This window comes from Rattus norvegicus, chromosome 13, assembly GCF_021556685.1.
Source record: "Rattus norvegicus strain SHRSP/BbbUtx chromosome 13, alternate assembly SHRSP_T2T, whole genome shotgun sequence".
In the NCBI taxonomy this organism is placed as follows: Eukaryota; Metazoa; Chordata; class Mammalia; order Rodentia; family Muridae; genus Rattus; species Rattus norvegicus.
In genome coordinates, this window is record NC_141546.1 from 49,460,874 (window position 1) to 49,476,286 (window position 15,413).

General features: G+C 48.0%; 1 protein-coding gene across 9 annotated transcripts in view; it reads right to left on the reverse strand.

Annotated features, from left to right (window-relative positions):
• Nav1 (neuron navigator 1) overlaps positions 1–15,413 on the reverse strand; it is a 253,346-nt gene that overhangs the window by 21,306 nt on the left and 216,627 nt on the right. For 5 of the 9 annotated variants that reach the window (NM_001427517.2, XM_087581657.1, XM_087581655.1 and 2 more), the window contains 10 exon segments: positions 499–620; positions 4,802–4,913; positions 5,156–5,239; positions 8,997–9,074; positions 9,182–9,205; positions 9,950–10,002; positions 11,094–11,264; positions 12,834–12,982; positions 14,118–14,159; positions 14,646–15,080. In NM_001427517.2, the coding sequence (NP_001414446.1) occupies positions 499–620; positions 4,802–4,913; positions 5,156–5,239; positions 8,997–9,074; positions 9,182–9,205; positions 9,950–10,002; positions 11,094–11,264; positions 12,834–12,982; positions 14,118–14,159; positions 14,646–15,080 (1,270 nt within the window). 9 annotated transcript variants of the gene reach the window in all.

A 15,413-nucleotide genomic window follows, 5' to 3' on the forward strand; every position in this document is an offset into this window, starting at 1 on the left:
GATTGTGGAAAGCTCATCCAAGGCCGGTTTAGAGTTACAGGGGACGACACACATGACAAACCCACCTCTGGACCACACAAAGGCATGCTGTGGAGCGACAGGGAAGTTCTACAGCCCTCCTCTCCCAAACTAAGGCAACGGCCCCCAGGAGCATCTAGCGTGTGCTGCTTGGCTTATAAATCCTCTCCACATGCCCCGCTCCCCCGCTCTCCCACTCGTGAATATTTTCTCAGCTCCTTCTGTGGCCAAATACATTTGATCTCATCAGTAGGCAAAGCCCCGGGATAGTAGACATTTATAAAGGCCGCAGGGTGGTGGTGGTGGTGAATTGACAATGGTTAGAAAAATGGGAGCTCAGCAGATTTTTGTCCCCAGCAGATGTCACAACACTGGCACCTTGTTAGAAGGGACCATCTCTTGGTTGATCCTGAAAGGGCCAGTTCCCTGCGGTGGGGTAAGTGACTCCTAACACGGGCCGGTCCCCAAGCCTTTACCTACCCAACTCTTTTTCTTCTTCTTCTTGGCATCGGCATCCTTGCTGCTGCCGATGCTGGAATGGCTGGTGATGCTGTTGAGGCTGGAGATGCTATCTGAGGAATTCTGTCTCTTGATCCGGAGTTCTGTCGGCCAGAGCAAGGAAGAACACAGAGGAAGATTTGAAGAAGATGCAAGGTCTAAGCAGAGTCTATCGACAGTCGACAAGAGGGAGTGGGGACTCATCAGCTTGTAGGCACACGCTAATCCAATGAACGTTTATAGTTACAGTTAGGCTTCGACAGAAGAAAACGCAACCGTGAAAAAAGAACGATTCCTAATCGCAAGAAGCTGTCAGTCCAAGTTGGTGCCCAACACTTGGGAGAGGGAGTGTGAGTTCTGGGCTAGCCTGGGTTACATAGCAACACCTTGTCCAAAGCCAAAATAAAACAAGAGCAAAACCACAACAAAAAGAAGCCCCAGTTTAGTATAAGAAATAGAAGGATTGGGTTGGGGATTTAGCTCAGTGGTAGAGCACTTGCCTAGCAAGCACAAGGCCCTGGGTTCAGTCCTCAGCTCAAAAAAAAAAAAAAAAAAAAAAAAAAAAAGAAATAGAAGGATTTAGTAATGAACTCAGATTGGCCAGTTGTAAAAAACCTGGCCCTGAATGAACACTTTTATGTAGATATCCCCAACTGTCTGTCTGTCTGCCTGCCTGCCTGTGTTTTAGCAGAGTCCCACTATATACACTAGGTTGATCTTGAACTTCTGACAGTCCTCCTGCCTTGCCTCCCAAGTGCTGGGATTACACGTGTATGAGACACCATATCGGTTTTTGTTTTTTTTGTTTTTGTTTTTTTCTTGAGATGGGGTCTCATTCCATAGCATAAGTTAAACTATAATTGCCTCTGTAGCCCAGGCTGGCTCTGAATTCTGGCAATGCTCTTAACCCATGCCCTATTACATTTTTATAAATCAATAGCTGTATTTTGCCTCAAGGTCAAGTATAAGCAGCCTTGTGCCTTGCATTTAACTTGACTGAGTTTCTCTTTGTCATCTGATAGGTGGAAAATTGAAATTCTCTGAGGTTTATAATAGCAGGAAAACCACTCTTCTTTAAGAAGGTGGAGAGAGAAGTAAAAGGACGAACAGAGGAGATGTCTGAATATTGAAAGAGCAGAGATATTTCAGACGGGAACACTGAGAAAAGCATTTAGGGCTGAAGAAAGGTAGGTGCAGACGTTTTGGGTTCAAGCCCCCTCATAAGTTTTTTAAAAAAAGGAACAGGTATTTGACTAGCATGGGGAGCTTTCAATGGTTGTGAGCCTGCCTATAAAGTTAAAAATTATGTCTACGATACTTTCAAAAGCAAACGAGAACTAGAGATACAGCCGGTGGTAGAGCGCCTCCTACTGTTCATAAGGTGCTGGGCTCGAGCCTCAGAGCTCGGGAAGGGGAAGAGTGCAGGCAGCATCGGAAATCTGCAACAGTTAGAAAACAGTTTGTACATCTTGGTTTTTGCTCCATGCAAACGCATTGCCTATATTATAATCAAAATACACCGAGGCATTACTGTTTAAGCACTCGCTCTAGTGAAGCTTCTAGAAGTCCTCCTTACGAAGCTGCTTCTTGATCGACATGAACAAGGGTGAACATTCTCAGCCGAAAGTAATAATGTACTCATTTAGAAAATGAGTACGATCTCAAGAGCAAGTTCACCTGGGAAGTTGGAAATGGCTGAATATTCTAGACCTGCGATAATAGATCAAATTATTCTCCTCGTTATAAAATATGCTTTTCAGGTTGTTGTCTGGAATTCGTGAGTACAGGTGGGAAAGTGTCCACCGGTGTGGCATGGTTCTTTATATGTGGAATACGGATCCAAGAGGAAATGACAGAAGGTGGGGCCAAAAAGAAAGGCACACCTTTGAGAAGGAGGATGCTGTCCTGCAACTCTAAAGGGCCAGAGATACATTCTTTCCTCTTGTTACCTGCCTTCCTGAAATGTTTCAAACACAGGAGAAAAGTTACAACCCAGCAAACGACTCCCAGATGCCCTGTGCCTAGTTCAACCGCAGAGTATTTAATTACACCTGTTCCCTCCCCGCTTTCTCACACAGTTTGAAAATAATGCCTGAAGATAAATCTCCTGTGAAATTGGCTATTTGTCTGATTATCAGACCAAGGAAAATCAGCCAAGTTCCTTTTTCTTTAATAACCTGCTCCTATTTAAATTCCCATGCATTCTGATGTGAATGGACAATGTGGTTACTCTGGGGGCACTCAGAGTCAGCTAGGGAATGATTACAGCAATCCAGGGAAGAACCTTGGAGGGCCCGAGCCAGGACAGGAGCAACACAGAGAGTATAATTGTGATTGCATAAGCACCAGAACGAACTCATTACAAAGACCAAACAGTGAGGAGAAAAACGTGAATCTTCTATTAACCATCCAGTACCAGCTGATGGTAATACCTGAGCTGGGCAAAACTGCAGACGGAAAAGGGTGTGTTGTGTATTTATACAAGGGTGAAGGGGAGGGTTTTCGATTTTAGGAATGTTAAGCTATGGATGCCTATAAGGTCAATTAAGCAGAAATGTCCAAAATATGATTAGGAACAAAGGTCTGGAGGTCAGGAGACTGGTCTACATAGAATTAGAAAGTGGAGTGGGTTAAAAAACAAAACAAAAACAGAGGAGGCTGGGGGAGATGGCTCAGCAGTTAAGAGCACTGACTGCTCTTCCAGAGGCCCTGAGTTCAAATCCCAGCAACCACATGGTGGCTCACAACCATCTGTAGTGGGATCAGATGCCCTCTTCTGATGTGTTGGAAGATAACTTGGTGTATTCATATACATAGAATAAATAAATCTTTTAAAAACAACAACAAACAAACAGAAAGAAGGGGGAGAGATGTCTAGCAGCTCACACCTGATTGTAACTCCAGTTCATGCAGACACATATGCAGGAAGAAAACATCCATACACATAGAATAATAAAAACCAAAGACAAAACAAAAAGACCATTGAGATAATTAAGCTAACCAAGTTTGTAAGCTATAAGATCAACACTTGTTCCAGGACAGCCAAAGCTACACAGAGAAATCCCGTCTCAAAAAATAAACAAACAAAAGGATCAAAATACAAAAATCAGTCAGCTCAATCGCAGACATGTTGCTGCAGCACTGTAATTCCAGCCCGTGGGCGAGGCAGACGCAGAGGGGTTGCTGCAAGTTTAAGGCTAGCATGGTCTACACAGTGAGTTTGAGGCCAACTAGAACCACATAGCAAGACCTTGTTAAAAACCAGATCCGTGGGGTTGGGGATTTAGCTCAGTGGTAGAGCGCTTGCCTAGCAACCGCAAGGCCCTGGGTTCGGTCCCCAGCTCCGAAAAAAAGAAAAAAGAAAAAAGAAAAAAACAAACAAAACAACAAAAAAACAAAAAACCAGATCCGTGCATATCCAGGCTTCCTGCTGGGCTATTCACAATGGCCAGGCAAGGGGGCCAGTCTGGATGTCCCTCAGCAGACGAATGAATAAAAGACATGTGCTACATGTACACAATGGAACTTTATGCAGGCACAAGGAGAAAACAAAAATTTGTTATTTACAGAAAACTGGATGCAACTGGAAATAACGTGAAGCCAAATGAGCCAGACTCAGAAAAAAATACGTTTACTTTTATATGTAGACTCTAGATCTAAAATGTGTGTGTGTGTGTGTGTGTGTGTGTTTGTGTGTGATGTATGTGGTGTATGTGTGATGTGTATGGTGTATGTGTGTGTGTGATGTATGTGGTGTATGTGTGATGTGTATGGTGTATGCGTGTGTATGTGTGTGTGTAGTACATATGGTGTGGTGTGTATGTATGTATATGTTGATGTATGTGGTACCTGTGTGATGTGTATGGTGTGTGTGTGTGTGTGTGTGTGTGTATGTGCATGTGTGATGTATTTGGTGCATGTGTGATATTGTGTGGTTGATGGGAACAGCAATGTGGTTCAGTGCAAAGCTAATCAGGGCTCCATGATGAGGCCCTGTTGAGATACCTTTGACTGGTCTTTGGCTCTGGACTAAAGGCTGAGGAGAGGAGAGCAGGTTTCCTCTGCTTGCCCTCATCCTCAGGAGATACGTTCATGTCAGGAGTTAGGGTCATGTTCCAGACGCCCCTCACTGGGCATCGAGACATCACACTGAAGAGTACCTAAGGACCCCTCTCCTTCCAGAAAGTGGATATGGAAGTTGGCATGTTGAGGGCCCCATAACAACCTTCCTTCCATCCACTCCTGTTCTTTTTCAGTTCCACTCACTCTCTGGCTTATATCCTACCTTTGGGTGTGGCTTCTGAGGCATTCAGTGCTCCCTGAATGACTGCCTGGGCCTCGGAATTCTTTTTCTTCAGAAAGTCTATAGTTTCTCGCAAATCCAACAACTCAGTGTCCTAAGAGAAATGGTGGTAGTGTTGTTAAAATGCTCAGCAGAAATACTCACTGGGCATGGGGTTCTACTGCTCTCAACAGAGAAGGCAGAGGAACCGGAAGTGAGGAGCACGGGACACTGTACTGACAGGCGGGCTGAGAACCAGGCTTGTTCTCACCGTCAGTGAGCGAATGGCTATGACGATGGAATGGAAGAGACCGCCTTGGCTAGTGGGTTTAGAATTCACCACCCTGGGCTTCTTACCTTCTCCTCGGCCGTCTCCGCCAGGTGTCGCAGGCGCGAGGTCATATTCACCAGGCTCTGCTCGAAAGCGGCCACTAGGTTCGCCTGAGACAAACACACAAAGAAGAACATAAGGCACTTGTGGCTGCAGAAGAGGAAATGGCTGGTACAGGAGTAGTTTAACAGATTTTTCCCACATCTCAGAGCTGACCGACCAACGCAAACAAAACTCTTGGTGGTTTTAACATATTGATTTCCGTGAGCAGACAAAGTGGAATCAGATAGGTTTTCTGAAGAGAAGTAGCTTCTAGAATAACGGAGCACAGGGAGGGCTGGGGGGCGGGGGGCGCTTTGGAGCTTCCGGGGAAGTGGAGATCTGGTTCCCATAGCCTCTCAGCGGTGGTAAAGTCTCTCCCTGTTTTATGTGGTAGGTGGTTGGAAGGCTTGATGAGAGGGCAACAGCCTCTGAAATCAGTCTTCCGGCTTTTGGTTTAACTCCACCACATAGGGCCAGCTCTTGTGGTACAAAATGACCTTCCAGTAGGATCTATTTGGTTATCTCGTCTGCCTCTGTGCCTGGATGGCTCCTTATTCTTCTCTCACCCTGGGTTTGGAATTAATGCCTTGTCTCTGGCAAGGCTGGCGGGGATGCTCGAAGCTGTGCAAATCACTTCAGGACATTCCCCACTTTGGCCACTAGTGGGCAGGGCTACACTGGAAAGGGTGCAGGATCCTGTGAGGACTCTGGTAGGGAGGCTGGGGAAAGGTACCCAGTGTTTGGACCTCCAGCTAGCTCCTGGAGGGTATAGGAAAAGTGAAGGGAATGGGGTACAGGAACAGAAAAGGGATCACTCAGGGATAGACAAATGGACCCCAGTGAGAGCACTGTAGCAAATGGTGAGGGTAACAAGAAGTTGAATGCTAGGGGCTGGGGATTTAGCTCAGTGGTAGAGCGCTTACCTAGGAAGCGCAAGGCCCTGGGTTCGGTCCCCAGCTCCGAAAAAAAAAAAAAAAAAAAAAAAAAAAAGAACAAAAAAAAAAAAAAAAGTTGAATGCTTTGGGCAAGTCATTCATGCAGTCCCTGTGGTGTCTGCAACACCCTCACTGCCTCTTATTACACGTCCTCTCTGACGACCAAGTCAAATTCACCAGCGCCATTGGAGCCTACAAGGCCAGAGGCAGTATCATCCATGTTTCCTGTATATCTTCTGAGTCCTGGGCTCCCAGGCAAATACATATCATGACCTAAGCATCTTTTTTTCACCTTCTGTCTTTTTGAAAGATCTGAGAGATTTCATTAAGTTACTCAGTCTGGCCTTGAACTTGTGACCCTCCTGCAGCTACAACCTCTTGAGTACTCAGGATTTTGAGCTTGCCCTCACAGGCCAAACTCTCACCTGTGCTTTCTCTCTGTCTCTGTCTCTCTTTTACATTTTAAATGCTATTTTTGTGTGAATGTGTTTTACCTGCATATATGTCTGCGTGCCTGATGGGTGCCAGGAGAGGGCGCTGGATCCACTAGGACTGAAGTTACAGATGGCTATGAGCCAGTACATGGATGTTGGGACCTGAACCAGGGTTCCCTGTAAGAGCAACCAGTGCTCTTAAGCACTGGGCCATCGCTCCAGCCTCTACCTTCTGTCTTCTTAATTTCAAGCTTGTTTACTTTTTTTTTTAAAGATTTATTCATTTATTATATATGAGTACACTGTAGCTGTCCTCAGACACACCAGAAGAGGGCATCAGATCCCATTACAGATGGTTGTGAGCCACCATGTGGTTGCTGGGGATTGAACTCAGGACCTCTGGAAGAGCAGTCAGTGCTCTTAACCACTGAGCCATCTCTCCAGCCCGCTTGTTTACTTCTAACTATACCATCCCATGCTGTTGGCAGGCAGGTAGTTTACAGTCCCTGAGAATCTACTTGGAGCCTGGAGTGCCCTGGCCTCTTCATACATTTCTACCTGGACATCTCCCTCTCTGATGAGCTGAACTTTCCTCTCTCTTCTCTCCCACCTCTCTTTTCCTCCATGGACCCTTGCTCTAAGGCAACCTCAGATTAGGGTGCCTGCCTGTAGGACTTTAGGCCAAGCAGTCCTTTTGCAGAGAATTTAGCATTGGAAGTGATACAGTGATCAGGGCCTCTTCCTGGCCAAAGCGTCTCATCTTCAGCAGCCTGGCTGTTCCATTCAACATGGCGTAAGTTTGGTTCAACGTCAGGAATCCTAAGGAGAGCTCTGGGGCCTGGCATCACATCTCCCGCTGAAGGGAAGGGCTCGGACCCTTGGCAAAAACTTGACTCTATAGATTCAGAACTCACCAGACCTGGGTGTTTAGTTTGTTTTCTCTTGGCCAAATGGAACTTCCCGTTCTAAGAAAATTCACCCTCTAAATTCATTTTCTGGAACTAGCCCAGCCTTGACAGCCACGATGGCTAACAGATTGCAGTGTAAGTGAATCAGGCATAATAATGTCCTCCGCCTCCCTGGCTGTTCTCCACCTCCCTGGCGCCTCTCCCCTTCAACATCTCCCAGACATGAATTTCTTAGGGTGTGCAGGACATGACCTACGCCACTAGCCTTAATGGGTGTGGTACAGGACGGTTCTTGTTTCTGTTATAATTCTTTTGGTCCCAGAGAGTTTGAAGCTCGATATGAACGTCAAGCAAACCAGTCAGTACAGGGCTTACGAGCTGAGGATTTGGGAAATAGAATAAAGATAACAGCCAATGTGGTAAGAGAGCTGTTGCTAAAATACATTGGAAACATGCAAAATCTTGGGGAACATTCTACCTGATCCCAAGAGCTAGGTCTCAGCCCTGGCAGCTGAACTTCCCAGAGAGGAAGGGAAGAGAGAAGAGAAGAAAGTGCTGTGGAAATTGCAGACGAGGTTATTTTTGTGCAAACACTCGGGAAGCTTCTGGAGACCCAGCTCGGCTGTTGTTTACAATTTTGGGAGAAAATGGCTCTTATGTTCTCTGTTTGTAGTTTGGTCACGGAAGAGGAACCACTCACAGTGGAGTTAGATGAGGTAGTTTCATTCCTCCTCGACTCTCAGACCAGAAAAACTAAGGTCTCGGGGAAGGTAGCCATTTTTTGTTGTTGTTTTTAAAGATTTATTTATTTACTTTATACATACGAGTACACTGTAGCTGTGTTCAGACACACCACAAGAGGGCACCTAATTCCATTACAGATGGTTGTGAGCCACCATGTGGTTGCTGGGAATTGAAGTCAGGACCCCTGGAAGAGCAGTCAGCGCTCTTAACCGCTGAGCCCTCTCTCCAGCCCCGAAGGCAGACATTCTAAGTGGACATACGGAGGTGGGTTAAATGCAGAAATGAAGGATGTTGGGCCCAAAGCTGAAGCTCAGCTCACATCAATGGCAGAATCCAGTCAGAGCCAACTGTGAACCACACAGGTAGCTAGAAAGGAGTTGGGCTTGAGCTGGCCTCATGTCACCAGGCAGAATTCTGATAATGGGCTCTGAGCCTGATTAGTTCTGTGGCATCAATAAAGAGAAAATACACCCTGGGGCAGTAGAAAGGATCCGAGGGCTCAGTAATTAAAATGCATTGCTATTTTTGTCCATGGCCAATGGCAAGGTTGTTTCTGCCTCCCTGTAGAATCACTGAAGGTCAAAGGTTACCAGACAGTAACTCATCCATACCAATTAAGGTGGGGAAAAATGGTTCTTAATGAAGGTTGGGAAAAAGTGAAGGACAGTCCCGGAGTCTTCTTTTGTAGAGCCGTGACTAAACCTGCTCCCTAGAAGTGTAAGACCAGGGCAGACCCGGTCAAATCGCCTTCTCACATTGCCTTGTTTAACTAGAGCCAGGTCTCACCCTGCTTCGGGTACTCACGTTGGCAGACAGCTGAGATGTCAGGGTGGCCACTTTTTCCTGGGATGATTCCAGTTCCCTACGAAGCTTTCGAATTTGCTGCAGAAGAGAGAGACAAACTACTGATGGCAGAGGTAGACTATTTAGAAAGAAATCGGAGTGCACAGTGGTGTTAAAGAAGCAGAGACAAAGGCTTTGTATCCTACCTCAGATTGCATCCTCTCCTCAGCCTGAAGAAGTGGGCACAGAAGGAGAGAAAGACAGAAAAAAAGCAGGTGGTTACTATGGAGGTGCAGAAGTCAGGCCCAAATGTCAGGGCAGAGACCGGAAGAAGCATGATTGACAGATGCAGAGAGGTGAGTCCCCTGTCTCTTGGCCCTGGCTCCTCAGAGCTACATTCAAGTTTAAATAATAGGTTTCCTTCTGGTGCTTATCTTTAGCCAACCTTATCGTTGCCGAGAAGGCTAGAGAATAAAGTTGGTTGGTCTGAAATAAACCTTGACTGTTAGCACCTTGAAAGAGTAAAGATTTAAGGTCAGAGCAAACCTACAGGTCAAAAGATATCTGAAAGCCAAATGCTGTGCGTGGTTCCCCACGGTGGACATTTGGTCAGTTCTGTACATTACTGGAGTCTCGAGGGTCTTGGAAAGCTACTCGGGTGCTAGAAACACTTCCAGTTCCCGTGGCAGGGAAAGGATGCTGTAACAAGGAGAGCTTCACTTTTCAGAGGGGAGAAAGCACCAGAGCTGCTTGGGAGTTGGTAGCAAGGCCAGGAAGAACACAGAGGACCCAAGACGCTCATCTGAGTGTTCCGAGCTCTAGATGCTGCCCCTACACCCACTCCCACAGCCAGCAAGTGCAGAGACAGTAGCTTCCCATCCCTATCCAGTTTACCCAGCCAAAGGAGGTCCGAGGGAGGGCATGTGCAATGGTAGGGGGTGAGGCTGACGGGGAAGGGACATTGATGGTCTTACTGAGGAGTATGTGGAAGAGGCACTGGAGGCCAGAGACAGCACCGAGCCATGAACTGGAAGAGAAGGAGAGCACAGAGGTTAGCAGGGGGCTCCAGGGCCCAGGAGATCCTGGGAGCCCACAGCAGGAGTTTGGACTCAGACTCTGGAAGGCATCTGGAGCAAACAGAAAGAACACAGGGCGCCCGTTCATATCCCAACAGCCCACAGCAGGCGAGAATCCGAGGACATGGTCCTGAGTAGAGACAGCCTCCCCTTTCATCTATTTTCTCTGACAGTCTGGGCCATGGTCCCTGGCTCAGCCTCCCTGAGGAGCATGGGGGGTCCAGAGAGAGGGAAAGGAGATTTTCATGGGTAGTCAGCATCTGGTCTGCTCAGCCAAGAAAGCACTTTAAGCTGTAAAAAGGGAGGAGTTTCTTGTCAGAGCTGCTCAGAACCAGTACTACAATTATGCCTGTGCCTCCTCTTCTTAACCTTGCAATGCCAGCCTAGGAGCCTGAGGACCACTCAGGTGGAAAAAAAAAAAATTAAGTGGTGAATATAGTGGAACCCACTGCAAGCACTAACAGAACCCACCCAGATCTATCAGGAATGCATCCTGAGAAGACTAATGGAGGTCTCATGAACCTCACGGCCTGGTCTTCCGTAACACCCAGATTAACACCAACAATCCCAGGGCCAGCCTGGGAGCTAGTCTGTGGAGCATTCTAGAAAGAGGGCTGAGATGCCTAGTTGTTTGTATGGATTTAAGTGCTACCGTTTTTTTGTTTTTGTTTTTTTGGTCCCCGTTATCTCTTTAGAGAGACCGTGAGGAAGAAAGACCACTCTTAGAACAAGGGGGACAGCTCTAGTCTCAGAGCACCTGAGGAGTCTCATTCAACCCTTCCAAATCTTGATTTCCCTTCCCTGGGCCCCAGTGGTAGATGCTCCATCCCCAGGTCCCAGTGCTAGGTGGCGCCACCCAAGGTTTCTGGGCCCCCAGACCCTTCAAAGTTATGGGACGACAGAACTGAAATGGCCCAAGTGGATGTCCTGTGAATTTTATGTATGTGTGTGGTGGTGGCAGTGGTGGCAGTGGAGGTGGTGGTGGGTGAGGGGACCCAGCAGGGCTGGAATGAGCGTGAACCGCGCTGGCATGAAGTCTCACCATCATCCGTGGGGTCTCGGAAGGATCCTGACCGAATCATTCCCTTGGGTCTCTCGGCCAGGGACAGGGTGCTCCCCATTTGGGAGCCGCTGTACAGCTCGAAGGCCGCCTCGTGGGTGGGGATGCTGTTGGAGCGGGTGATTCTTGGCGTGGTGGCCGCGGTGGGACTCACTGGAAGGACAGAGGGAAGGGGGAAGGGTATGGGAGGAGGAGGCAGGAGAAGAGGCAGGGTCATCAGCTCTCTGGTCCCTTGTGGGGACGGAGCAGGAATTGTTGAGAGGCAAACGGGAAGAGGCAAGGAGAGGAAGGAGGGGTTGGTGGGGCCGTGGGGGTGTGCAAGCAGCTGGAGGTTAGGAGCAGCCCCGCCTGGGAAGGTTGGGCCCTAATGGAGAAGGACTCCATAGTCTGTAATAAGGATCTTCTTTTAATGCTGCCTGCCTTGGAGCTGTTGCTTTTGAAGGTTAGGCTGGGGGCCCGGCAGCTTTTCTGAAACCTTCACATCACCAGGATGTGCCGATGAAAATGGGATGTTGTGGTTCTCGAAAACGTTAGCTGTCTTAGGGGGTGGGCTGATAATTCAAACCAAGACTCAGATCCAAATGAGGAAACAGAACAAGCTTCAGGGAAGCTAAGGAATCTACAGCTGTGAAACCTGTCAACCGGAGGCCGGCCCCACTTCTCTCTTGCTAGATCGACGCCTTTCAAGGTTCACATCCTTGTGTGCTCCCCTGTCTGACCTCTTGCCTCCATATAGGTGTGTGGATGCTCGCCCTCCCAGCTTATAAATTCACCCCTCTGTCTTGGCCTTTGTGAACTATCAAGATGGTTACTGTTTGGCCCAGTCCCTCATTCTACATCAAGAATGGCCTTTCTTCTGGTTTGGCCTTCAGTGTGGCTGATAAGCCCGCAGAAGCCAGGTGACTCTTCCTTAGGCACAAAGGACCCCCATTCCTAGTTTTCCTTAAACTCCCCACAGTCCCCGCACGGAGAGACGTTACAAGTTCTGGTAACCAAAGAACTCCTCCCCACGTCGCCCCCTCCCCCACTCAGCTGAAAGGAGAGATGGATTTAGAGATACACAAGCAAACAACAGGTCTATTCCAGACTTGTTCTGAAGAGATTCCTATTAAACCAGTCCTGGCACAGCGCTTCCCAGAACCAGGGCTGGTGTGCGTCTGGAGCCAGCTCCTCCTGTCTCCCCATCCCGTCTCTGAGTCACGGAGCCACTTCCTTCTCTCCCAGCTTTTTCTCCAAAGGCTTTAAAGAGGGTGTGGTGTGTCTAGGCCATGTTTAGTCAGCTTGCCCTTAGGACTAAGATGGCCCTGGCTCAGCCAGAGCAGTTGGTGAGTCTCGACTTTTCTTTTCTGGAGACAGACTTCACTCTGCCATCAATGACCCTTGTCTCTCTCGGGCTCAACAAAACCCACAGGTTGGGATTGCCCTCCCAGCAGCTGTCCACAGCAGCACTATGCATGGATCAACTTTCTTAAGCTCGAGACTTTGGTTTGTGCCCAGATTGTCATTTAGACCCTCTGATATCACCAGGACACTACAGCTGTGCCCCATGGCGACCTTTCAGTTTAAGACCTTAGAACACTTTGCCTTAATCTTTAGTTTGGGTTGGTAAACTGAGGCACCATGAAGGAACCCACTACACCTAGAGACACATGCATAGCTGCTTCGCCCCACTCTGCAGGGTGACCTCATCTCTTGCCACAGTGAATGACGTCAGACACTGACCTATGTTGGTAAGCTGGCCCTTTGCACTCAAGGACATGGAGAGCGCAGGGGGGGACGGCAGCTCTGCTTGGTCGTCGGATTCTGGAAGCCCACCGATAGTGTGGGAGTGCCGCCTCTCCTTGGTCTCCTCCTGGGACTGAAGCTGGTACCTGGAGAAGCAGCAGAGGGACTCAGTCTGAGCTGCTACAAAGTGACATCAGAGGCTTAGCCGTGTGTGGGATGTCTAAGCTCGGCTAGAGACGGAAGGAGACGGTCAAAGAGGGACAGGGAAAAGGAGGATTGGTCAGAGGCAATGGATGGCGACTCCCATGATAGCTGAAGGGACAGAAAGGATGGATGGAGGCTTTAGAAATTCATCTGAACCCAGAGCTGGGCTCTACATGCCATGTGCAGGCAGGTGACACGTCCTATCTAAGTCAGTGCTATCCTGACAGTGGAAGATCCACACTCCCTGTCCCCTGCCTATGTGAGTGGCCTCAGAAGTCCACTGTGGGGCGATGAACTGCACTGAGGCAGTTCATAGGACTGTGACAGTACATAGGACTGTGGTGGTTTGAATGAAAACGGCCCCCATAGGTTCATAGAGACTGGCATTATTAGGAGGTGGCCTTGTGGTGGTGGGCATGATGTTGGAGGAAGTGTGCTACTAGGGGTGGGCTTTGAGGTCCTAGATGTCATTCAAGCTAGGCCCAGTGTGGCTCTCTTGGTTTCTGCAGGCTGCTGATCTCTCAGCTCCTTCTCCGGCACTGTGTCTGCCCGCATGTCAACATGTTTTCTGCCTTGACGGTAATGTATTAAACCTCTGGACTATAAGCCAGCCCCAGTTAAATGTTTTCTTTGAGAAGAGTAGCTGTAGTCATGGTGTCTCTTCCCAGCAATAAAAATCCTGAGACAGAGACGAACCCTGTGTGCAAACTCACTTCTTCCCTGACACCAAAGAAAGTCACCTGCTATAAAAGCTCACACACTTGATGGTAAGTTAACAGAGGGGTTGGGTGGCATCTTTTTTTAGGACCACAATCAAATGATTGTCTAAGAAGGCCACTAAATTCATGCATGGGGTCATGGGGTAGGTTGGGTTGGGATTTTATTTTATTTATTTTTGGAGTCGAACACAATTGCTTCCGCCTCTCACATTCTGGGATTAAAGGTGTGTACTACCCAGCTAGAATTTTTTTTTTAAATAGGCTAGGAGTCTTGGATATGTATGTTATGGAAAACAAAACAAAACAAAACAAACCGGAAACAAAACAATATAACAAAAACCCCCACATTGAAGGTTACCTGAGTCCTTTCTTGGGGAGGGTATTCCGATCCCGCTGATTGCTGTGGAGAGAAAGAGAAAGACGGGTGGGCCCAGGATGGGGTTTGGGAGAGTAAGTTTGAAGGGTGTAGCCTCTAGGGATCGTGTATCAGACTGTGAAAGTCTGTATGAACAAATACTAAGACAGTCACAATCAAATTCTTGACTCAGAACTTGGGGAGGATCTGAAATGGTGCATGTTTTCCTCCTGTTAGAAGTGACGGTAGAGTTGGCCATTTAAAAGGTGCAACTGTAGAAGGTGAGGGCCAGGATATGATATAATAGAACAGATTTTGCTCTTGAGAGCAAAAGCCAGAAGACAAACACAACTAATTCTGAGACTTCAGAGACATGAGACCAAAAGAAAAACAGCTGACACTTCCCAAGGAGTTAGAAAGGAATTATTCAAAATGTGAGAAAAAGAATCAAATGTCACGACGTGGTAGTGGGGGGACCTGATAAAGGCCAAGTGAGTCTGAGGCAGGCTCAGCTCTGGCTCTACTACGTACCTGTCCAATTGTCCGGCCCTGGGGCTTCCACTCCAGGGCAGCTCTTCTGTTTCTTCCTCTGATGGAGCAGTAGGTGGGGTGGGGATGGGGGCAGTGCTGGGGAAGGCACTGGGCAGGCTCATTGGCATCTGGAGGGACTCCATGCTCCTGTGCAGGCCTGAGAGTTTGGGGTACATGCGGGTCTCCTTTGGGACACTGAAACCACTCATTAGCTCCAGGCCCTGGGAGAAGCTGGCTGAGTTAATATTGAGGATAGGTGCTGGGCTGGGGGTGAAGCAAGAAGGGAGAGGGCTCCCAGTGGATGAGCTCGTAGCATGCAGATCTGGGACCTTTGAGGCATGGGTGTCACTGGAAGATGGTAGATCCAAACTGTTGGAGTTGACCTTGTCTAGATTGGCTATGGAGGGTGGCTTGACAAAGCTTTTGGCTGTGGCCCTGAGAGGAGTGGAGACAAAAGACAACATTTAGAATTAACAAAGTACAGGGCAAAAGGGAATCCTTTTCTAGTTCCCTTTTTCTCCAGGCCACCTACTCAGTGAAATGTTTCCTCTGATGCTGCTGATAGTCAACTAGAAAGAGATTCAACACCTGACACACAGCACCTTCCATTGTAAGGGAGACACGAGGCCATTTGGGGAACATGCAAATGAACAAACGACATGCACACAGGTACTAAAGACAGTGTTGACACGGGACAATAGAAACAAAGTGAGTCTTCAGAGAGATGGGACAGAGGAGAGAGGAAGGATCCATGCAAAGGTATAGAGA